The sequence below is a fragment of the Xenopus laevis genome, chromosome 1L (genome assembly GCF_017654675.1).
Source record: "Xenopus laevis strain J_2021 chromosome 1L, Xenopus_laevis_v10.1, whole genome shotgun sequence".
Classification (NCBI taxonomy): domain Eukaryota; kingdom Metazoa; phylum Chordata; class Amphibia; order Anura; family Pipidae; genus Xenopus; species Xenopus laevis.
This window is the reverse complement of record NC_054371.1, coordinates 119742227-119768395: the sequence shown is the minus strand read 5'-3', so window position 1 is coordinate 119768395 and position 26169 is coordinate 119742227. Positions and strand designations below refer to the sequence as shown.

The window sequence follows — 26169 nt, the reverse complement described above, 5'->3', positions numbered from 1 at the left end:
TTTAAATCAATACTTGCAGAACCTGACCTGTAATAATACAAATATCTGGTTAGATTGACAGAGGGCCTTAAACTTGTTGCTTCTTGATTGACCAATAAAGATCACAAGAAGAGAGTAAAGGTGTGTAAAACTCAGTGAAGTCTCAAAGAACCCCAGGCTAAGGTCTAAGTAACTTTATTGTATGGCAGGGTTTCAAGGAGAAAAACACTGCTATCCAAAAAGAACATTGTTACCCAATATTTAAAGTTGGGGAAAGACCACGTGCATAAATCAGAAGGGTATAGGAATAAGGTTCTCTGAATGGATAAGACTAAAACAGAAGATTGTAGATTGCAGCATGTAGGTATTTGCTTTACAGCAAACACTTGCTTTGGTTGGTGTTACTGTTCCAGTGAATGTAAGATTGAGAGATCCTGCAGTAAAAAGAATACTATGTAAGGCCTTATCAATAACTGTGAGACATTCACGTTTGATTTTATGTGTCATTTTAACCTAACTAGTACTATATATACTGTATATCTGGTAGATAAAGAGTAAAAAGTAGTTAAAAGTAGTTCAGCAGTTTGTTGCAATCTTCTTTATTATCAAATGGGTCAGAATTGTTATGAGTCCCTCATCTATTGCTACCATTAATTTCAGTTTTCAAGTCAGGGTGTACCTGGGCATGGCAGGGGCAGATTAGGGTCGGGTATGTCCTAAAATGTCCCAGATTGTTATATTTAAATGTTTGGAGCTATGCAAGAACAACACTCCTGGCTGAACGCCACACACAAAACGGTCATATGTGCCATAATTATATCACAAAATACCGTGTTATTATTTCCACCTTTTCCAGCAGCAGTTATAATGTATGCCGACCCCCTTGAGGAAACTTGGAAGGGGTATTAAGTCAGCCAATAGCAAATGGCAATTGGAAAGTACTGACATTGCTGCAGTAGAAACAACCCCCAAATTTTGAAGATTATGAACAGGTTTGTAAGACGGGTACAATATGATGAGAATTTGACCTTTATTTGCTTACTGAAATAACAGAAATTTGTTGATTCATGTTATTGCACTGCTATGGAATGTGTTTTAAAACACGTTATCTTAAAGCACATGGTGTGATGTGGTCACAGACAAGAGCTCATCTTCTCAATAATATAAGTGATTCCTCAGCTTATAGACAAGCTAGCTGTAACCACATCAGCCCACATACTGTGAGACCACCTTTGAAACATCAATCACTGCCATTAAAAATGCTATCTGGTGCATACAAAGCAGATTCATGTGATGAAGTAATGGGGTCATAGTTGCGTTCATGCATTCACCAAGGCCAATCATATGCATTTTTGCCCCACACGTATTTAACTTCTGGCATGAAATCCCTGCTAATTCTCCCTCCCCCAATTATTATCTTTTGTAAGTGAATTTTTTTCAGACAAAAAATTACTTATTCAGGATATCATTCTCATAGACAACCTAGGGAGGTAAGGAAATTTAATTTGATGAATAACGATAAATATCTAATTCACTGTAAAGACAACCCATTGCTTGCCCATTTCCGTTTATAAACACTGACATCTCAAACCACTTATTCAATTGGGGGTCTGTGAAGGCTTGGATAGTAATAACTATCAATTTAATCTGAGTTGATCACATTCAAATTAAATCAATAGTTATCACTATCCAAGCCTTCCCTGATCCCTGAAAGAATAGGTGGTTTAAGATGTTAATTAATAATTAAATAAATTAATAAGTAAAATAATAAAGAAAAGAAAAAAAAAACAATGGATTTGAAAAAGTAAGGAGTATAGGAGTATACCCATAAAAAACTGGTATTTAGGAATTTTTGGAGATTACCATAAATTAGTAGGTTAAACCGACTGTTAGTATAAACACAGTATTAGGTTTAAAAAGCAAATCCTTTTGACTAATCCTTGTATTATCTGTAGTACAAAAATCTTCTGTTAAAGGAGCATTGAACCCAGTAATTATTTTAAGTGTCAGCACTTGTCTGTAGTTGTTTAAGAAAAGGCTGAGGCATTCCTCGGTTTTAAACCAATATGATCTAAAGAGGTTGCTCTTTGAGGCAAAAACTTTGTAATGTGATATTATGTTTCCAATAACAAACTCTGGTTGTAATTTAGGTCTTTACTAAACTGCCTATGTCAAGTACCCGCATTTTGCATTTTCCAGGGGGTGGAAAATGGTTTAAAATCCAGAAAAATGTAAAATCGGGGAAATGCATTATGTATTCTAAATTGGTGGCACCACAAAATGATGGAAAACTTGAAATTCACTGTATTCTCAAGAACTTGGAAAAGGAGATCCTACATTGGATGAAACCCTAACAAATGTAATCTTGATGGAGGATTTGAAGAAGTCAATCTATCTTTTGCACTGATGTTTCTCTCTATGCCACTGCCTCTAAGAAGCTAGGTACTTTTCTATGGTGATATAGTATACATGTGAATTATGTATTTTGTACATATACAGTACATATATACAATAACTACATATAGTACAGCACTCAACAAGTCTTGTTCAAACAAAAATAAGGCTTTTTTATTAAATTTACAAACCCGTTGTTTCGGTCACTGACTGTGACCTTTCACAAGGGAATACAATAAAAATGTTTGTTGTCTTTTCTTGAGAAATGTTCCAGTCAGTTCTACTTAATCAAAAAAACGTATTTTTGTTTGCACAAGACTTGTTGAGTGCTGCATATTGCGGGACTATTACATTATTAGTTATCAGCACTCTGGCAGGCAATATATTTTTGTATGAGTGCTCCTCCTTTTGGACTATAGATATCTTATATCTATATATACAGTTAAATAGGTCCATAAATATTTGGACAGATAGCTTTTTTTTCTAATTCTGGTTCTGTACACTACCACAGTGAATTTTAAATGAAACAACTCAGATGCAGTTGAACTGCAGACTTTCAGCTTTAATTCAGTGGGTCAAACAAAAAGATTGCATAAAAATGTGAGGAAATAAAGCCTTCTTTTAAAACAATCACTTAATTTCAGGGGCTCAAAAGTAATTGGACCAGGGGTTCAAAAGTAATTGGACAATTGACTCAAAGGCTATTTCATGGGCAGGTGTGGGCAATTACTTTGTTATGTCATAACCATGAAGGAGATAAAAGCCCTGGAGTTGATTTGAGGGGGGTGCTTGTATGTGGAAGATTTTGCTGTGAACAGACAACATGCGGCCAAAGGAGCTCTCCATGCAGGTAAAACAAGCCATCCTTAAGCTGCAAAAACAGAAAAAACTCATCCCAGAAATTGCTACAATATTAGGAGTGTCGAAATCTACAGTTTGGTACATCCTGAGAAAGAAAGAAAGCACTGGTAAACTCAGCAATGCAAAAATAGCTGGATGTCCACAGAAGACAACAGTGGTGGATGATCACAGAATCATTTCCATGGTGAAGAGAAACCTCTACACAACAGCCAAACAAGTGAACAACACTCTCCAGGAGGTAGGCGTATCGATATCCAAGTCTACCATAAAGAGAAGACTGCATGAAAGTAAATACTGCAAGGTGCAAGAGACTCATAAGCATCAAGAATAGAAAGGCTATATTAGACTTTGCTATAAAACATCTAAAAAAGCCAGCACAGTTCTGAGAAAAAAAGTTCTTTGGACAGCTGAAACCAAGATCAACTTCTACCAGAATGATGGCAAGAAAAAAGTATGGAGAAGGCGTGGAACAGCTCATGATCAAAAGCATACCACATCATCTATAAAACATGGCGGAGGCAGTGTGATGGCTTGGGTGTGCATGGCTGCCAGTGGCACCGGGACACTAGTGTTTATCCATGATGTGACACAGGACAGAAGCAGTGAATGAATTCTGAGGTGTTCAGAGACACTGTCTGCTCAAAGTCACATTGATTGGGAGGCATTTCATAAAACAGATGGTCAATGACCTAAAACATACAGCCGAAGAAATCCAGGAGTTTATTAAAGCAAAAAGGGGGATTATTCTTGAATGGCCAAGTCAGTCACCTGATCTGAACCTAGCATGTGTTTCACTTGTTGAAGACTAAACTTCATACAGAAAGGCCCACAAACAAACAGCAACTGAAAGCCGCTGCAGTAAAGGCCTGGCAGAGCATTAAAAAGGAGGAAACCCAGAATCTAGTGATGTCCATGAGTTCAAGACTTCAGGCTGTCTTGCCAGTAAAGGGTTTTCAACCAAGTATTAGAAATGAACATTTTATTTTCAGTTTTTTTTCAGTGATTGTGTTGAAAAAAAGGCTTTAGTTCCTCACATTTTTTTGCAATCTTTTTGTTCAACCCACTGAATTAAAGATGACTGCAGTTCAAATGCATCTTTGTTCATTTAAAATTAATTGTGGTAATGTACAGAACCAAAATTAGGCATGCAGGTAACTCAAGTTCCTAGTTGTATTTGCTTTGTGGGTTGTAAAAGTTATATCAGTTTTGCAGCTTATCAGGCAAATATTATAAAAATATTTTCAGCTGTTGCTGTGTTGCAATGCACACTTAGATTGTAAACTATACAGGGGACAAGGTTTTGTTGTAACATTAGCTCTAACAGATATAATGTGACACCTTGTGGCCCTTGCATCAGTAGTGACATCAAATGTGAAAGGGTGGTCAGTTGAGTAGGAAAGGGAGCACAATGAAGAGTGCTAAGATGTGGGGAGCACAAGCACTGAGCAGAAGAAAAATACATGTTAATATAATTAGTCTATCTGACTTTGCTGAACTATATAGAGGCCTTGTGTGCCATAGAATCACAATGAGGTCAGTCTCTAAATGGAAGTGGATAAGTGACATCAATGGGAATGAACAAGTATCAGGGCACAAAGGAAAGCAAAACATGGGAAGGGGGAAGTAGAGAAAGAAGCAACTGCATTAGAGAGTACATTGTATTTTCTTTTGTCCTTTGAGGACTATGTGCCGCATAAAGGTGTTCTACATCCTAAGCAAATGTGTGTATTGTCTCTTCTCACCAATTTAGCATTTGTGAATTTGTGAGAAGGGACAATAAGCAAATTTGAAAAGGGATGAATAGGCACAAGACAACAGGAAGTTGAGTTGGGGAATTGACATAGATGAGAAAAAGCAACAATATAAACCATCATTCGTTTTGTTGGTAATAATATCAGGTTTAAGAAAAAAAAAACTTGTCCATTTTTGCAAGATAAGACCCTTGCAGATTCAAGTTGATTTCTGTCCCGCAGGCTTATACGAGAACCACCACCGGAATGTTGCTTGTTACTAATTTTATTAAAGCAGTCTGATTTTGTCACTAGTCAATCGAATTAATAAATTTTATTTATTGGGCAAAATACAGTTCTCAAAAAAGTTCACCAATAAATTCTTCCCAAGGCCTTTACAGTTTACAGTGTTTATGTGAGGAATATTTAAGAATATTTTTTGTAGAATATTGCAAATAACTGACATTTTAACCTCTGACTTTGTGCTTATGCTTACGGATTTATGTGATATTCTGAGCTAATTTGCAGTTGGTTTTATGTTGCTTTTGGATTATTTAGCTTTTTGTGTAGCAACTCCCCAATTTGTAATTTCAGCAGCTATCTATTTACTAGGGTCCAATTTACAATAGCAAGCAGGTAGTGGCTTGAATGAGAGACTGGAGTACAGATTAGGGTGCCTGAATACAAAAATAAGTGATAATAAGTAGCAGCAACAATAAAATTGTTGTCTCTTAGAGCAGTTGTTTTTTGGCTGCCATTGTGACCCCCCCCCCCCCCATTTCAAAGCTGGAAAAAGACAGAAAAGGAATGATGAAAACTATACAAAAATATAGAATGAAAGCCAGACAGGCCATTTGATAACATAGTAAAACTTACACAAAGGTGAACTACCCCTTTAAAACTAATCTTATATCCTGAGTAGTCAACAATAACAGGGTGACTAGTGCAACCGTGTAATTGTGTTTTACATGCCTTAGGGCCACATCTGTGCAATGTTTCTGAGAGTATGGAGCAACAGCCTTTGTTCTCCCAGTATGCAGAGAATTCTCCCAGCATGCCTTCAGCAAATCAAAATCATTAGAAAACATCTTACTACAGAAACGCACATGTATATACATAATATTATCAGACTGGCACACCCTATAAAAATAGGTTAAATTGTACCAAAAAAATCTGATGTTTCGCTCTATTGCTTTTTTGCTCTCCACTTCAGGGGTGCCTGAATTCACAGGATTGCACCGTTCACCTATGTCCTACGGCACTTTTCGGACTTTATGCAGCACTATGCTCTTTTACCAATATTTTGCCAACAGTGGTAAGGCAAATTTTTACATTCCAGATAGGTTGGGGGCTGCACAAAGCCACTTTTTAGATCATTATATTTATTTTTAAACTCCTGAATTCACTATAGCATTTTCACTTTTTTAGCACTCTTAGGCTCTGATGCAATAAACCTCCAGTTTGGGCACTAATCCAGAAGTGAGATATGTGACCATTAGGCTCCCACTTCCCTGAACCTGCCCCCCACCCCCAAGGGCACACATATAATTAGGACCTTTCGTAGGTCCACTTGTTGCCTCCAACCCATTAATTACATTCAGGCTGGAGGGGTTGGGGGCTGCTAATAGCTTAGGGGGATCAGGGCTGCCATATTATATCACAGGTTCCCTACAAAATTTTTATAAAGCTCTGGCCAATATGTTTGAGCTGTACACCGCCACTTCTTTTTAGCATAATTTATTTTACCTCAGTGTTTGTCGCCTTGCACTTTTTTTCTATGTTTTTATTCACTTGGATTGGTGCAATAAAACTTCCATGTCCTGCACTAATCTAGGAGGGAGGTGTGTGACCATCAGGCACCTTCTCATCCTGAAACCCAGCCCTGCCAAGGGTGCATTTCTTTTGAGGCCCTAGTTTAAACAAAAACTCTTTCCTTTTTGTTCAAGTTGGTAGAGGAAGCTCTGATAGTGGTATGGTTGCCACCTTTTCTGGAAAAAAAATACCGGCCATCTTATATTTTATTGGTTTTTCCCTATAGATAACATTGGCATCAAACAACATTTTTAAAATACCGGCCAGGTGGCAACCCTAGATGGTGGCAGGTAGTAATGGCAACCAGAAAACATGTGGGAACCTGACACCACTGGTAAATAAACCTAAAAACTAACAATCAATGTTGGTAGCCATTAGATTTTCCTAAATTAGTCCACAGTCCCTAAAAATTGTGCAAAATATTGTCCCTGTCTTTAATGAAACACTGGACCAGAATTCAAAATATTGGAGTGTGTTTTTATAGGTAACCGCGGATGAAAGTAACTGTGGTTTAACTCCTCTGTTGTGAAACAAGGGAAACCCATGCCAACACTGGTCTTCACCAACGCCCTTTGGGGGGGGGGGGGGGCTGGAACTTTCTGCTGCAGAACAGTTAGGACCAGAGTTAACAAAGAGATTACTTTCTAACTTTCACCCATAGTCGTCTCCTAAATTGGCCCTCCATGCGCCCCTTGTTTGCTACAAAAATACTACGACCCTCAAAGCATAAAAACACTAAAAAAAGATGACTTCATTTCAGCCGGCCCCAGTTTACAAAGCTTTGAGGGCGGAAGATACTATTGGGAGCCACGAAAATGTATTTTTTCAGTTCCCCAGTTTGGTACAATTATAAAAGACGCAGAAGAAACACTGAAAACGCAGGTGGCGTAGTGCATAATGGGTAACTAACAGGAAACAAACTATATATTTTTTTCTCTCACAAAAGTGGGAGGTGCGTGCAGAGGAAAGCCACATTGTCATTGGACCGACTGAAGCATACGAGCCGCTCCCTGCTAGTTGCTCGCACAAAGTAGCTAGATTATGCGTCATTGCGTTTTCACGTAGTTTTGACGCCAGTCTCGCGTAATGAGGCTTGCGGCGTCGGGATTTTCTGAAAGAGAGCTTGCAGTTAACAGCATTGCGGAGGGTGTAAGTAGTGATGCGGCGGGACTGCGGGCTGGTTTAGGAAAAGCGGGACTGTCTGGTGGGCACTGTGTATTTACGTTAATTAGTGGAATTTGGACTTCTGCTGCCTATCCGATCCTCATGCTGCTGTACCAGAAAAGTGTGCTTAAAAACGAGCTGTACAGAAAGCAGTGTAGCGGAAAGATGCTGCTACCATAGCAACCGCCCTCCCTTGCGAGTTCTGTAGCGCACTGACAGCAGGGGCATTAGTCCAAGTAAGTCCTATAGACCCATAATCCACGGGGCCCAGGACGACTGTACCACCTTGATGGCTGCACTGAGGGGAGAGGGGAAGTCTCATTCTTTTTTTTTTTCTTTCTAGGATTGCCTTACATTAGTAGTGGCTGCTGGTAGAAAAAACTTTCATTTTTTTTTTTAACATTTTGGGGTAAAATAGTCTTCCTATATTGTTATATATAACATTGGCATCAAGGATCATTTCATCAGCCAGGTGGCAAACCTACCATTAGAAAACATTCTCATCTATATTTAGGTACAAGAATTTCTTTCCATTTTCAAGAGTTTTGTAGCTCACTGGGAGGAGGACATATTTCCCCTTTCAGGACTGTATTTTGGGCCTCAGACATAACCCCCAGGCTTGATCAGCACATAAAGATCCAGTTTGCCACCTTTTCCTATATATTTATCTTTTTTTTACCTATTAAAGGAGAAGGAAAGCTCCAAGACAGTTTATTGGCAACAGATTAGCCACAATAGTGCAAGCTAGAACGTTATATTTATTCTGCTGAATGCTTTACCATCCCTGAGTAAACAGCTCTAGACAGTCTCTGTTTGTTTAGGATAGAAACTGCCATATTAGCTTGGTGTGACATCACTTCCTGCCTGAGTCTCTCCCTGCTCACTTACAGCTCTGAGCTCAGATTACAGCAGGGAAGGGAGGAGGTGGGTGGGGAGAGGAGCAAAATGAGCATGCTCAAGCCCTGCCTTGGAGGTTTAAGCTGAAAACAGGAAGTCTGATACAGAAGCCCATGTGTACACAATAGAAGGAAAGAAATGATGTGTTTCTTTTGACAGAGGACTCAGAGCAACATTACTTTGAGGGTTTACTGGTGTATTTATACAAACCTTTCTGATAAAGCTTACTTAATTTTAGCCTTTCCTTCTCCTTTAATAACATCAAGCATAATTTTTACCGGCCAGGCCAGTAAAATACCAGCCAGGTGGCAACCGTAGGTATACTGTGCTTGTGCCAATATCAGAGCCTTCTGTATTTAGCCAGGAAGTATCTGGCAATGCAAGGGGTAAGTAAAAAGTTAGGGGAATTTGCACAGGGTAGCAGCTAAGCTGGGAGGGAGGGGAGGAGGGCTTTTTTTTTTTTAATAAAGGGTTTGTTTCTCCTTTAAAGCCACTGCCCGAGGCTGCTTCCACAGACAGTTTGGAACTTGCCAGTCACTGTTTGAACTGAAGGTAAGCAAGGGGAATCTGGATCCTTTTGGCCACACAGGCAAGCTAGTATCAACTTTGAGATGATCTTGTTGACTCTTGGCAATAACTGCCATGCTGGACAAAATTAACTTTAAGACTGTCACTTGAGCTGTCCCATGTTTAGGATTTTAAACAGGCACAATTGCATATATACGGAACCAAATCAGCCCTGTATGATCACTGACTGTGGCTTGGCGGTTAAACCAGTGGAGAAAAATGCACATGTGCCATTTGCCTTAAAGTCTTGGGGTGAAATTTTAGCTGATAAAATAAGAAAAAGGCCAAGGATATATGTATTTGTAAGTATATTTTTGTAAATAGAAGAACTGTTTTTACAAGTTAATTTTTGTCTTCTATTTTGTATGGCAAATTCATCAGGATCAAAATTTTGTGTACTGGTGCTGAGGTCCTTTGCCATTTGTTGTCCTTCAAATAATTTCGTTGTAGCTACCCATTCCGATCATCATTTTGCAATTGTAACTGTGTGTGGCAAGCAACAAAACATGGTTGCGTTGATTAGTGTGACACTAGAAACCATAGATTGCTCAGCATACACACTCCAATGCAGTCCTTACCTGTCAGAAATGCCGTAATTTTGCCCCATTATTTTGCCATAAAGCTGCCAATTTAATCAGTAGTGGGCAGCGTGGCAGCCAGTGCTGGTTTTGCTTTGTTTGTTTAGTATTTCCTTAGGATCTTATTGTGCACTATTCATGGATTTAAAGATTGATATTTTTGAGAAAATATTTTTTGGACGAAACAATGTTTTGTTGGATAAGTGATAAATATAAATTTGTTTAACATAATATATAGTTGTTCAATAGCAAATATATAATTGCTTGGGCCATTTATTTTTTGGTTGTTTTTGAATACTTTCCTACCAGCCAAATCAATACATGATCCATCATGTGCATCAAAGTGTTTCCTATGGTTTATCATTTCTCTCAGCTTGCACCTAATATATATCAAAATTGTAAGCATCCTGTTAAATTTGTCCTTGTGGATGACAGTTGTAGGATCACATTCACTCTGTAGGAGATGGCAATATGTGGGAAATTCCAGTGCATACCAGAAAAGCAGCATTGATGTGTTAAGTTATACGGCTGTTGAATAAGTTGAAAAACCAGTATATATTTGCATATTTGCTTTTCATAGGGGCACTGACTGCTGATACTAGTAACAGCTCTCAATACAGTTTACCCATGGAAGTGTTTATGCATGCATGTATGTATAACTTTATTAATAACAATTTTACAAAATAATAAAGTACATACACCTGGGGCGGACAAGCATAATAATATATAATGGATAAGTAGCAAGCATAGTACAGGTCTGGGACCTGTTATCCAGAATGTTTGGGACCTGTGGTTTTCTGGATAAGGGATCTTTCTGTAATTTGGATCTTCATACCTTCAGTCTACTAAAGAATCATTTAAACATAAAATAAACCCAATAGGCTGGGTTTGCTTCCAATAAGGATTTATTATATTTTAGTTTGGATCAAGCACAAGTTACTGTTTTATTATTACAAAGACAAAAGCAACTATTTTTAAGATTTAGAATTATTTGCTTATAATGGAGGCTATGGTAGACGGACATAATCTGGAGCTTTCTGGATTACAGGTTTCCAGATAACAGATCCCATACCTGTAATTAATTAATTACAGTACAAATATACAGAAATGAAGTGGCATGAGCTAAAAGACACAATAAGAAGGAGGTCCCTGCCCCATAGAGCTTACAATCTAATATGAACATGAGGCTTCAGATAGCTCAGGACTCTGTTCCACTAACAGATTGGGTTCTGTTTGTAACTACAGTGCAGGGATACATTAGAAAGTGCCCGTCTGATTTGGGGTGCTTACAGAGCACTTGAAATTGCCCTGTGTACCATAGCCCATAAATGTAAAAAAAAAATTTAAAACAATATTGACAAATCAGCCAATGACCTTTTGGTGAACGATCTGTGGTTTATCCCCTCGTTTTTAGCTTTGTTTACCAAAGGAGGTGTGAAAAAAGTCTTTGTCTGTTTGTTCTGTGTGTACAAAACCCAGGAAGCTGTCGGTCTGGTGCCTATTTTGAGATTTCCTCCCTTGTCCATAATTTCTTCCAGCTGGAACTGAGAAAAAAAAAAGTGTTACACTGTTTATAGTCGTCTTTATGTGACATTGGGGTGTAGTGAAACAGCAACATAACAAACAATGAGTTGCCACCAAAGTTCGTCTGGTATTCTGCATGGCCATGTTGTATTTTGAGGACCCACCCCCCTCTCTAATGCTGAAAGCACTGTATCCAAGTTGTACAGGTATGGGATCTGTTATCCTAAAAGCTCCGAATTACAAATATTTTTAAAAAATAATTTTCTCTGTAATAATAAAACAGTACATTGTACTTGATCCAAACTAAGATATTTAATCCTTATTGTAAGGAAAACCAGCCTATTGGGTTGTATTAATGTTTACATGATTTTCTAGTAGACGTAAGGTATGAAGATCCGGAGTACAGAAAGATCCATTATCCGGAAAACCCCAGGTCCCGATCATTCTGGATAACAGATCCCATATCTGCATCAATGTTTGTATTGTTTCCTGTAAATATGTGCAAATGTTCCTGTATGACCTTTCACCGTGTACACTAATCAATGAATTACAGAAAAACAAATGCCCCAAATGGCATTGCCCTGTGGGGAGGTTATTTGACTAAACAAAGGCATATTTCAGAAAGCCAGTTATTCACTCTAAAGGGTATTATATTGGAAAGGTAACATGATTTGGCAGGGGTGTTTTAAAAATAAAATGCAATTAAGTTCTTAAAGGCAATAATACTCATGAGAACGTTGTTTTATCTTCCAGGCACTCTATTTTGAAAATTTGTCAAGGCAAAAGGCAACCATGGAAAAGAACATTAACCAACGAAAGCTACGTGTATGTGTTGCTACTTGTAACCGAGCGGATTACTCCAAACTGGCCCCTATTATGTTTGGCATAAAAGCAGAACCGGACCACTTTGAACTGAGTGTAGTAGTTATAGGCTCTCACCTTATTGATGACTATGGGTAAGGTATACAAATGCTCTTTATATGTGTGTGCGTTTATGTATGTATTTAATTTAAAACGTAATCTCCAACTCAGATGATTGGTAAATTTTAGTGATTAGCTATTGTGGGAACGTTGGTCTACGCTGTATGCAAGGTATACTTTCTGCATGTCATTTGTACAGAGTTTTGTGTCAAAAATATGGAGAACTAAAACACATCTTTCTTACTTGCCTGAATATTGTGTTTCCTACTTTATGATATGCGCCTTTGTGGTCATTTTTATATGTAATTTGACACTTTTTTCATACACCTAGGGACAGATTAGAATTAGAGCTTCCACATTAACGCTCACTCACTATTCATTCCTATGGGATTTTTAGAAGTGTATTTCTCACTGGGTGAAAGTTAGCGTTCACCATTTGCACTTCTATAAATCCCATAGGAATGAATAAAAAGTGAATTTTTCTGTGAAGAGCTCTAATGCCACACTTTGATATATATGCCCCTTAATGTATATTATTAATTTATTAATAATACAGCTGGAAGCCACAAAAATATGAAAGAGACAATAATGTTGTTTATGGTGGCAGTAATGTAGTTAGCTTATAGTTAGCTGTAAATTAGGGATGCACTGAATCCAGTTCAGTTTGGGATTCTGCCTTTTTCAGCCGGATTCGGATTTGGCCGAATCCTTCTGCCCAGCCGTACCGAAACCGAATTTGCATATGTAAATTAGGGGCAGGAGGGAAATTGCGTGACTTTTTCACAAAACAAGGAAGTAAAAATGTTTTCCCCTTCCCGCCACTAATTTGCATATGCAAATTAGTTAGGTTCAGTATTCGGCAGAATCTTTCGCGAAGGATTCGGGAGTTCGGCCGAATCCAAAATAGTGGATTCGCTGCATTCCTACTGTAAATGTTATACAGGGATGTGACCTGTTATCTAGAATACTTTGGACCTCTTATGTAGAATGCTCTAGTATGTTCAGGACCTGGAGTTTTCTGGATAAAGTAATTTCTGTAATTTGGCTCTTCATACCTTACGTCTACTAGAAAATCATGTAAACATTAAATAAGCCAAATAAGCTACAGACAAAAAGGAAATCATTTTTAAAAATGTGGATTATTTTATTATAATGAAGTCTATGCGAGACAGCCTTTCCGTAATTCTGAGCTTTCTGGATAATGGGTTTCCTGATAACGGATCCCATACCTGTAATGAATCTGTGAAAGCATAGTATTCTAAATGTTGAGGCTTAGGAGCATTATGGGTAATCAAAATAACTGTTCTTTTCTATTTTTTTTTTAAGCAATACTTATCGTATGATCGAGCAGGATGATTTCGATATTCAGGCAAGATTACATACGATTGTTAGAGGAGAGGATGAAGCCTCAATGGTCGAGTCAGTTGGCCTTGCTTTGGTGAAGCTTCCGGATGTTTTAAATCGTTTGAATCCAGACATAATTGTTGTCCATGGAGATCGATTTGATGCATTGGCCTTAGCAACATCTGCTGCATTAATGAACATTAGAATTCTTCACATAGAAGGCGGTGAAGTCAGTGGTACCATAGATGATTCTATCAGACACTCTATCACCAAACTGGCTCATTACCATGTCTGCTGCACCCGAAGTGCAGAACAGCATCTGATTGCTATGTGTGAGGACCATGACAGAATCCTTTTAGCAGGATGTCCCTCCTATGACAAACTTCTCAGTGTGAAAAATAAGGACTACATGAGTGTTCTAAAAATGTGGCTCGGTATGTATGTTTCAGAATCTGCACACTAACTTGGTGCATAATTTCTTGTCACAGTTTCTTTGTTAAACATTTCTTTTCATTGATAAGAACATTCTCTGCTGGATAAATGTTTTTTTTCTCATGTTATGGCTTTCTCATGAATGCTATGACTTGTACCGTTGATAATTCTTTTTATCAACCCCAGCTTATATCTAGCAGTTAGAGCCAGTTATTTAAATATGCCAATAGAATATTGCCTCTGTCTTCATAAAGTTAGATTCTTGTATCAAGCTGCTAATGTTAAACTAGTTGAGTATATCCCTCTAGTGTTGGACAATCTAAAATTGAAACCTTAAGAATGTAGCAATAATTGGTAATATGTTATCTTGGATTTAAAGTAAATCAAAACAAGGGATTGACATAGGGCTGCAGCAGATGATGTTAAAATTAGAAAGAAAATACTAATGTAATTACTTAAATAAGGAACATTACTATTGATGTACTGAAGAATTAGCAAGTTGTTTGTGGCATCATTTAATTTTTCTTATTTCTATTTGTTTATCAGGTGATGATGTCAAGAGTAGGGAATATATTGTGGCCTTGCAGCACCCAGTGACGACTGATATTAAACATTCAATTAAGATGTTTGAGTTTACATTGGATGCCCTTCTCTCCTTCAACAAGAGAACACTAATACTTTTTCCAAACATTGATGCAGGTGGGTAACTTGAATGGCCTTTAAGACATTGCTATTTATATAATCTGAATAGGATAAACTGTAAAAATATTATTTATGAAAGCAGAGGGTATTTTTTTGATTATTTCCAAACAGGAAGTAAAGAAATGGTACGAGTAATGAGGAAAAAGGGTGTGGAGCACCACCCAAATTTTCGAGCTGTGAAACATGTTCCATTTGAACAGTTCACCCAATTAGTGGCTCATGCCGGATGCATGATCGGAAATAGCAGTTGCGGAGTCCGTGAAGCTGGGGCGTTTGGCACCCCAGTCATCAATTTGGGAACTCGTCAGACAGGAAGAGAAACGGGTATGAAGAATGTTCTGCAAAGGATTAATGCAAATGTATCAACACTGTGGTTTTAAATATGAGTCAGTTTGTTGTAATTAAGAAATATCAGTCTTGTACACAAAGCGGCAATGGGCATATGACTTATTTTTCCAGGGTAAAAATATAGCAAATGCTTTAGCACATAACCTATATGGGAACTTCTTAGAGGACTAGAATCCTATGATTTATTACAATTATAAATGTTAGTAACCATGCCAGAATCATTACAGAAACGTAGCCTTATGTATTCTTTCTTCTTGAAATGAATGCTTAGGGAACACTTCAGCACATGAGTGTTTATCTGCTCTGAAATGCGCTCCAACAGGGAGATAAACTGTTTCCCAGTTTGCTGAATAGCAACACCAGTTGTACTGTATTACAAAGTGGAATTAACTTGTTTGAAAGGGGGAAAATATACTACAGCTGTTGGATCCACCATCCAGAAACCTGTTCTCCAGAAAGTTCAAAATTACAGGAAGGACATCTTCTATAGACTCCATTTTAATAATTAGAATAATTTTTACTTTTACTTTGTCATAATAAAACAGTACCTTTTACTTGTTGCCAACTAAAATATAATTAATACTTTGAGTTTACTGAATGCTTAAATGATTTTTCAGTAGACTTAAGGTATGGTAATCCCTAATCCTGAAATCCTTGGGTACTGTGCATTCTGGATAACAGGTTCCATACCTGTATATGCCCGTGTTCAGTGTAACAATATATGAGGCTTGTGCTGAATATGTGGCCATCATTAGTTTGCCGGGAAAATTATTTAATAGTGAATGAAGTTGTATGGTGTAACAATGGGTATTGTGTAATAATATTTTTTTTTTTATTACCATGCTTCTGTTGAGATCTTTACATTTTTATTTGATAAGCATTATATGCACCTTGGCTATGATGAGCAATCAGCAACCAATAAACCAGTGCAAGCTCAGCCAGCAGTTGAATACATTGGGCTTGTAACACTGCACTTACGTGCTCAAGCACTGTCTTCTTTGCACAATACAAATTATCCACATATTGACTCAGATGAAATTCTCTAAACGTGTTTTTCTTTAGGTGAAAATGTGCTTCACGTTCGTGATGCAGATACCCAAAATAAAATAATTCATGCACTTCAGCTGCAGTTTGGAAAGCGGTATCCCTGGTAAGTACTGCTCATTTATTCAGTGCTGCAATAGTTCACATTCTGGGTACTGTTGGCTATTTTCATATTTACTGTGTAATCAAGGTGAGCTTCAATACTTATTTAGTTGAAGACACTATAACTCTCATTGTGTGTGAAATATCAGTAACTTTAATCCTAAATTTTATGCACATACATTTAGAACTAAGTACATTCATATACTTGTTTTTTTGGCGTTGCTTAACTTGAAAATAAAAAATTGGTCTTATTTACAGTTCAAAGATCTATGGTGATGGAAATGCCGTCCCACGGATTGTGAAGTTTTTGAAATCAGTCAGTCTTGATGAACCCCTTCAAAAGAAGTTCTGTTTCCCTCCAGTAAAAGAAAGCATCTCTCAAGATATTGACCACATTCTGGAAACTTTAAGTGCTTTGGCTGTAGATCTTGGAGGGACAAATCTACGAATAGGCATTGTCAGCATGAAGGTAAGCAACATCAAGCCTTTCTTGGCTGAATAGCTAGCTAATGTTGGACTTATGCATACACCAAGAGCTGTGTTTAAATAATTATGAGCTATGAGTGTTTATCACTTTTATAAAGCAATATACTGCATAAGCATATCCACAAACTACCTTTTAGCTTTTGTTATTTCTTGAACTGTACAGGGCAAACAAGGATATTGAATCTTTTCCATGTTTGGTCCTTGTGAAGTGGATAAATAGATTACTAGCGCACAGATAATGGGGCTTTTTTCCTTTTATTCACTGAACTGTTTCTCATTGTTTTCGATTTCTTTGTATAGATGGCAATTTTGCAATAATGGTGGAATAAGTTCTGACAGGGTTTATCTCTATATCCAGTGTATGATGCCCTTTTAAATGAATAAGAGTTAAAAAATGTATTTGAATGCTCTTTTTCGTTAGTAAATGTGTTTTTGGCTTTTATTACTGAGTAAATCTAGCCTTTTTGCCCTCAATGTGCTTGCGTGAATTTTCCATCATGTTTTCAGTTTGTTGTGGGCGCTGTTTTATTGTATATTCTTATTGCCAAACAAAATATCCTATTTTTAAATAAGCAAATTAAAATGATATAGTATTTTCTCTTGTCCCTAGGGTGAAATAATAAAGAAGTATGTGCAGCCTAATCCTAAAACATATGAGGACAGAATAGAACTAATTTTAAAAATGTGTATTGATGCTGCAGCTGAAGCTGTTAATCTAAACTGCAGGATTCTGGGAGTGGGTAAGCCATGTTTATTTTATCATTGTGATGCTGCTAGGCATTCCTATACTATGATTTCATAACATAATCTTCAGTGTAAACCTGATACATCCAAATTATTCCTTTGTGTCCCTGTGGCCAACTGTGAATCTTTGGTATAATATAATGGATATAGAGCCTTGCATTTTAGAGCCATGGTTAAGATTTGTAGACAGCCTGTAACCAAAATGTTTTATTAATAAACTTTGGAAAATGGTAAGTCTAGCACATTGGTAGAACTTTGGGATGAAAATGGTATTCCAAACTGCTCTTGTGTTTTTTAGTATATCAAACCGTAAATGCAGTACGATTATTGAAATTATAAGGCTTATAATAATAATAATATGTAAAATTTGCCAAGTTTACACAAAAATTAAATGTGCTCGAGTGTTTTAACTGTATAAGAAGTGTCTGTTTTGCTTATTTGTAGGCTGCTAATTCTCATTCTTACCTATTCCTCGTTTGGACAGGCATTTCTACAGGAGGTCGTGTAAACCCACAGGAAGGTATCGTGCTTCATTCCACAAAACTTATACAAGAGTGGAGCTCTGTGGACCTTCGAACTCCAATTTCTGACACACTACATCTACCAGTATGGGTAGACAATGATGGCAATTGTGCTGCACTGGCAGAGAGGAAATTTGGCCAAGGCAAAGGAATAGAAGACTTTGTGACCGTTATTACTGGCACGGGTATGTGTAGCAGGGTTTTCAAATTCTGAAGCTCTTTTATATACAAAACAATGTATTGATAGGCCAGCAGTGGAAATTACTGTTCACATAGCACATTGCAGAACCCTATTCCAAAACAGAATGCACCATGAACAGATACAAAAAAAAATATTTTACGCGTTACCTCCTTTAAGTTCAATTTGTATTCAATGGCATATGGGTTGCCTGTGACACTTGCTCGGGAGGGATTTCTTCAGTGTTCCAGAGCAATCCCCACCGGACAGCACCTGCCATAAGCAGAGCATTTTATATTCATTTGGAAAGTGGCAGGGAATAGTTCCTTTGAACACACAACATAGATTCTCCCTTGAAGGACTGTTAGCTGCATGTATGTATGTATATTTTTATTTGTATAGCGCTCCTTGAGGGCAAAACAATAAATTAGTAGTGGCAAACAAGGGGTCATTGAAGTAAAAAGTAACAATAAGTGCATTATAAGAAATACAATTCACATAAATATAAAATATAATTACAATACAGATTCATTGCTCCGTGTCAAGGAGACAAAAGGATGAGAGACTCTAGCCCATGGGGCTTACATTCTAAATGGGAGGATAACTTACAGACACAATTTGGAGGAGTATTAAAGTGCTGTAGGATGTGTGATATAAGTGCCAATTCAAGTGTTATCCAGGAGCATGTGCAGCAGGGGGGATTACATGTGTGAGCAATACAGAGGATTATATTCTGAATTTGAGGTTTAAACAGGCAAGCATAACATGTGTTAAATCTCCAGAGAGAAACTGTCCCAATGTCCAGAAAGGGAATGTATACATTAATCCTATCCCTTGGCTAAATAGGCAAAGAAATACTGTTTTTGTTCCTTGTAACATTACAGTAATAAGATACCCATGACTTTATAATGCACAATAAGTATTTTCCTGTCTAGGCACCATTAGCAAAGTAAGTCCTAAATAAAGATTAGTAGATTTTAATGGCTGCCAATATGCAGCTAACTAGCCCATGAGAAGAAATAGATGTGGAGGATAATCCAGTATATGTACATAGATTGCCATGTTTCTTTCTGGACAGCGAATGGCGTAGCCTTTTATAAAACATCATATTTGATGCTCTTCAACTCCCACTATCCCAGCTAGCTAACATTCCAAGTAGCTGTGTATAAGGTTAAATTATTTGCTTGATTATTTTTTTTTTTTTTTTTTCACGTTTTGTGAATGTACTTTTCTCTGTGTTTCAGGGATTGGAGGAGGAGTCGTTCATAACCATGAGTTGGTTCACGGCAGCTCTTTCTGTGCCGGCGAGCTGGGCCACATCATGGTGTCCTTTGATGGGCCAGAGTGTATGTGTGGCAGCAGTGGGTGTGTAGAAGCATATGCCTCTGGAATAGCCCTTCAAAGGGAAGCAAAAAAGCTTCATGATGGTGTGTGTATTTAATATTCAGTTCTTTTTTTTGAAATGTTAAATTCCCCAGCCTCTAGTGAATCACAGATGTGTACTCATATTTATTTTAATTATTTCTAAATAAAACTTGGTTATGGTTTGCTTACACATTTGTTTTCATGTGCCCATGGGCATTTTACTCTTATCTTGGAATATATGAATATGGGCCAGATTTGCTAGTACAGGTATAGGATGCATTATCTGGAATGATTGGAACCTAGTGTTTTTTGGAAAAGTGATGTTTCCGTAATTTAAATAATTTAAATATTTAACAAACCCAATAAGATTGTTTTTGCCACCAATATGGATGTGACCAGCTTAGTTACCAGAAAAAGTAAATCATGTTTCAAATTAGAAGTATTTGCTTAAAATGTGCAGCACAGGCCACCATAGTATAGGGTCTGCCACTGACAACTGCCACTATAGGCTGGGATTTCCCACAGGTTGACTGTGGTCTGTGCTTTTATTTAACAGCTCAGCTTAAGGTTACCTGATCTTTTTTACAAGGGATCATTCTAAATAGCTGTAATTTGCACGGCATGAGCACAATCGCTGTGCTGCATTCTGCTTTCTTTCCCCTCTAGTGCTAGGTTTGACCAGTTCTCAAGGGCAACTTAATTCTCTTTGCTACTCAAGTCAAAAGTTACCAGCCCTCCCTTGTCAAGTGAGCTCTGTAGCACTGATTTTACCATAAACATCTCAACTATTCATAGGTAGAAAAAGTTTGGTCAATGATGGGTACCATGAATTGTCTAATGAAGAAAATCCTGCCCACGCATAAATCATTTTTTAAGTACTTTGCTTATAATCTCAGGGTAATGTTTCCCTGTGTGACATCCATGTGAAAAGTCATGAGTAAGATCAGCTGACCTCAAACAGAAGTTGGCTGTTGATTAATAATAGGCTTTTGATTTGGCCCCTGAAGTAAGAGCAGCATCCACAGGAAAAAATATATCCTATCCAGCAACTCTTGTAGAATTGAACTGCTTTATATCCTGCCTCTTTTTTATTTATGTATTGTTTACTTAGTTGCCTTAAATAATGTGAGTGCTTGCATCTGTTAAATAGTGCCTCTGTTCCTCTTAACAGTGATCACCATTGATTCTTTGTTTTTTATTTTTCTATTGACACCAGTCTGAATGAATTGGCTTTGATCCGTTCCCCTTTTTTTTTTATCTTCCATGATCTGTAGATGATCTGCTGCTGGTTGAAGGCATGACTGTGAAGAATGATGAATCTGTGAGTGCAATTCATCTGATTCAAGCTGCAAAATTTGGCAATACCAAAGCAGCCAACATTCTCAAAACAGGTAAATAGTTTACTGCTTGCCTACTCATGTAGCTCTGTAACGGCTCTTATTTAGCTTCACAGGTTAGTTTCACACTTTCCTAAAATACTGTTTTTACACGTTGCAGCAAGGGTTGCTACCTTTTTAGGTAAATAATACCGGCCTTCCTATATATTTATCTTTTTTCCCTATTAATAACATTGGGATCAACCATCATTTTTACCGGCCAGGTGGCAACCCTAGTGGCAGCCTTCTTAACATTTCCAGGGAGAATATACTTTTTGTACCTTATACAGGTATGGGATCTGATATCCAGAATGCTTGGGGCCTGGGATAAGGGATCTTTCTGTAATCTGGCTCTTTATACTTTAAAGGGGTTGTTCACCTTCCAAAACTTTTTTCAATTCAGTTTTTTTTTAGATTGTTCCCCAGAAATTATGACTTTTTTTAATTACCTCCCATTATTTAAATGTATCCATTTAGAACAGTTTACAGGGTCGTCGACCCCCCCTCCCAGAGCTGCTTCAGAAGTTGAAAAAGGACAATTTACACTTCAATATTAGAAAAATGGTCACACATAGAAAGTCATTGGAAAAAGTTGTTATTTCAGGTGATCTATCTTAAAAACAACTAGTTGTTTGAAAGTGAACCAGCCCTTTAAGTCTACTAGAAAATTATGTAAACATTAAATAAACCCAATAGGCTGGTTTTGCTTCCAATGAGGATTAATTATATCTAAGTTTGGATCAGGTGCAAGGTAGTATTACAGAGAAAAAGGAAATCATTTTTAAAAATTTGGATAAAATGTAGTCTATGGGAGAGCCTTTCCATAATGAATAATGGGTTTCTAGGTAATGGATCCCCATACCTGTACTTATCCCCATACATGTACTTAAGTAAAATATGATGGCTATAGAATATGCATAATCTTCGAAGCTGCTGCATTGCCATGGTGGCCTTAATCCATAATATTGCAGGTTCCACGCTCAGTGAAACATTACAGTTTAGATATACAGGTATGGGATCCGTTAGCCGGAAAACCGTTATCCAGAAAGCTCCAAATCACCCCATGGCTCCGTTTTATACAAATAATCCAAATTTTTTAAAATGATTTCCTTTTTCTCTGTAATACTAAAACAGTACCTTGTACTCGATCCCAACTAAGATATAATTAATCCTTATTGGAAGCAGAACCAATGTATTTTGTTTATTAAATGTTTAAGTGGTTTTCTAGTAGATTTCAGGTCCAAATTACAGAAAGATCCATTATCCTGAAAACCACAGGTCCCAAGCATTCTGGATAACAGGTCCCATACCTGTATTCTATAAATTGTATGAGCCAGACATACATTTATGTGTATGGTAAACTTGATATTTTCATTCACGCTATATCCTTGTTCCTCTTTGTGAGATAATGTTAGTAATTATTGCCTTGCTGTTGTACTCGCCCATTTTTCCAGGAAGCCAGTGTTATCTACAGACAGCTGAACTGTAAAATGGAATAACTTGTGAATAAGATTGCCACATTTTTTTCCTGAAATAAAATCAGCCTTCGGGTCAGGGGGTGTGCGGTGGCGTCATATGGGGTGGGGGCTGAGTGACAACACCACTGGGTAGCTTAGGCAGCTCAGCAAAGTAGTCCGATCAGAAGGAGAGCAGGGGGCTAGGCTTAGGGAACTGTTCCAAACCATTATAAATAATGAAAAGTCTGCATATTTTTTAATTGATGTATATTGCAAAGTTGCTTGAAATTGTGTTTCATTTTCAAAAAGCTTAAGTTATGTTTTTGTGGAGTTCCCCTTTAATTGTACTAGATACTGTATATATCATGACCTGGACAAATGAGAATCTTCATAGACATTATATATTTAAATTGTTTTATTTATTTTATTGTCTCCCATCCTTCATTTGAAGTCCGAGGGTTCGTTTATCAGTTTCAGTTTTATACAAACAGGTTTAGCAGGCGCCATAACAGCACTGCTCCAATAAGGCTAACAGCAGTCTCTCAATCTTCCATATCTTTCAGTCTAACTAAGTTAATAATTTATAATCTGTCTGTGTACATACTGATGTGGAAATGCTTGGCAGTCATTATCAGTAGTTTATACAAGATTGTTTTTAAAGGGGTTGTTTACCTTCAAACAACTAGTTGTTTTCCGATGGATCACCAGAAATAACTACTTTTTATAATTACATTCTTTTTTTTATGTGTCACCGTTTTCTAATATTGATGTGTAAAGTGTCTGGGGGGTCTCCGACCCGGTAAACTGTTCGAAATGAATACATTTAGTTGATACATTTCTTATCTTTGTTCCTGCTGAGCAGAATCTCTGGGTTTCATTAGAATTGATACAATAGTTGCTAATACTCCAGAGATGCTTCAGAGAAATATATCAATTAAATGTTGCAAAGTTGTAACAGTTCAGAATCTGCACCTGAATTACTGAGCTGTCAGACTCAAACACCAGAGACACGAACACTCAACTCTTAACTTAAATTTTGAAAAAACAGTAAAAAACAAATAATGGAAAGTAATTGAAAAAAGTCTTTATTTCTGGGGAACAATCTGAAAACAACTGAATTGAAAAAAAAAGTGTTTGGAAGGTGAACAACCCCTTTAATATGTGGCAAATGAGAGCTTCCAAACACCCTATGAATTCCCAATTGCTGGGCATGTAATAGATGTATAGCATACCAGTGTTAAAGGGAAAGTTAAAATAGACTGCAAATTTATTTTATACTTTCTTAACTCTCTTAATAATTCTCAATAAATCGGTCTCCTTATATGTTCCAATATGTTTCTAATTTGCATTCTGGGTCAAGGGAGATTATGGAAATGAACACGTTGGAAGCCACAGTGATCTCCTCTGATTTCTGCGCTAAAGGATTTTGTTGCAATATATATTTTTCCATTGAACTTTCTAGTTCCATTGAACTAGTCTAACCTGCTTTTGCTTTGCTTGGCTTTTTTTCTAGCTGGTACTGCTCTGGGCATTGGCATTATAAATATCCTCCACACTATAAACCCATCGCTGGTGATCTTATCAGGAGTCCTTGCAAACCAGTATGTGAATGTGGTGAAGGACGTGATACGCCAGAGAGGTTTGGCTTCAATTCAGGACGTCAATGTTGTCGTGTCCAATTTATCAGATCCTGCTCTTCTAGGAGCGGCAAGCATGGTGCTCGATTATACCACACGCAGAACATACTAATGGCCCAGAACCTTGTGCTGCCAAGAGACTCTCACCTCTTCTACTCTCTAGCCCTGATCAGGACTAAATTATTTAATATTTAATATTTTATGGGAAAGACTTCAAATCTGGACGTTGTGCAATCGTTTCTGGTTTTATTAGTTTTATAGTATTTGTACATAACGTTCATATGAACTCTGTGGAGGGTTTTTATTTTAATCCATGAAAAGCTTGTTCGAAGCCACCTTTGCTGATGAAAGATGATCGTGGAGATTGACACAAGTCCCTATGATTAAAGTAGAGCAGGTAAATATTGCCACATGGACCTAGACCTTTTTTTTTTTTCCTCTTAAGGCACAAGCCTTTTCCTCGTTCATGTCTGACTCAAACACGGACATTGGTCTGTTTATATGTTCATGTCTCTTCTTATTGTTATTGTTCTGTCTGTACCCTAGTATCTATGTGGGGAAAAATGGTCTTTATCGAAGGTGGTTTCATGCAGCCACCATCCAAGAAGATGTATGAACCAATAGACACACCTGCTCTTAGAGAAGAAGGCAAGAGATAATCACCTACCTAATATTGTGTGCTCCTGTTTGCTAATAAAAGTGCACTGGCCCAGGCTGCTATTGTAGACTGCCATCTTCTGGTCTGAGTGCACATGTGCAGTAGAGTGAAAAAGTAGAGCAAAAAGACAGCATTGAACATGAATACTGGTCTGGGAATGAAGAGACTATCTGAGAAGCAGAGAAGGATTATAATGTCATTCTCCTACAGAACCCAATGCATTTTTCAGTAAAAGTTAAGGTAAGGGATCCTAATCACTGCTAAATATTAGGCACCCCCCCCCAAGTGATTGTAACTTCTCCATTACGATGCAGCAATCTGGGTGGGATAGCGGCTATAGCTATATGCTACCCAGTTATTTGTGCAGCCCCACAAAGCAATATTTGTTTAATTCATAGGGGCCGGTTGAACTATTTGCATGAGGAGCCAGATGTAAAACTGTGTATACTCAGCGGGCTCCTTTACAGGACCAAAATGATCTCCTTTGTTATATATTATTCCTTCTGTGCATGTGGCTGGCAATGGCATCAACCAAGTGGTAGGAGGAAAATCTTAGAGAAAAGCAATATTCAGGGGAACTTGATTCCAACCCCCCCCCCCCCCCCGTGGTTGCAGGTTCCTCCCTACCTGGAAAAAACATTGTGTAATCATAACCCCACTATAGATAGGGCAGTAGAAACAATGCTCTAACCTGTTATGGAGGTATAGTTATGAAAGAATAACGTGGAAATTCTCCATAAATGTGAAAGCTAATCCAGAGCTTGTGTTATTAGAGTATTCTTTGGAGAATGTAGCGGAGAATCTTTCTCTCCTGTGATATTTGCCCCACAGTGTTCATGTACGGTCTGTCAGCAGCTCTGTGTGTCTATTTCTATGTGTAATTGCCTTGTAAAGGATCAGTAACATTTTTTTATTAAAAAATTAGTTAGTGTAGAACGGGAAAAACACAGACATATTAAACTTTTAAATTGCTAAGTCTTTATTAAGAAATACCTTACCGAAACTCCGCTTGCGTTCCTCTTCAGAAAAGGAAACACGGCGAGGATCCAACATGCGACGCTTGATTTCTCCTCCCTCCAGGCGATGGATCGCCTTTTCTGAAGAGGAGCGCAAGCGGAGTTTCGGTAATTTCTTAATAAAGACTTAGCAATTTAAAAGTTTAATATGTCTGTTTTTTTCCCGTTCTACACTAAAAGTTATTTTTTAATAAAGACTTGGGGGCAAATTCATCAAGGGTTGAATTTCGAGGGGTTAAATCCCTCGAAATTCGACTGGGGAATAGATTCGAATAGAATCGAATAGGCAATTCGGGCGGATTTACGCGCTGGCGAATAGTTGAATTGGCGAA

General features: G+C 37.6%; 1 protein-coding gene across 6 annotated transcripts in view; it reads left to right on the top strand.

Moving 5' to 3' along the window:
- The window catches only part of gne.L (glucosamine (UDP-N-acetyl)-2-epimerase/N-acetylmannosamine kinase L homeolog), a 36820-nt gene extending 11390 nt beyond the window's left edge, over positions 1–25430 (top strand). The window contains exons 1-13 of one of the 6 annotated variants that reach the window (XM_018256572.2): positions 7828–7925; positions 9328–9389; positions 12260–12462; positions 13754–14205; positions 14750–14902; positions 15017–15229; positions 16316–16403; positions 16658–16868; positions 17496–17625; positions 18114–18335; positions 19573–19755; positions 20968–21084; positions 24040–25430. In XM_018256572.2, coding sequence (XP_018112061.1) covers positions 12299–12462; positions 13754–14205; positions 14750–14902; positions 15017–15229; positions 16316–16403; positions 16658–16868; positions 17496–17625; positions 18114–18335; positions 19573–19755; positions 20968–21084; positions 24040–24275 — 2169 coding nt within the window. In that variant the 5' untranslated portion in view covers positions 7828–7925; positions 9328–9389; positions 12260–12298 and the 3' untranslated portion in view covers positions 24276–25430. The other 5 variants (XM_018256582.2, XM_018256567.2, XM_018256577.2 and 2 more) reach the window with 5 other exon arrangements.
- The last annotated feature ends 739 nt before the right edge of the window (positions 25431–26169 follow it).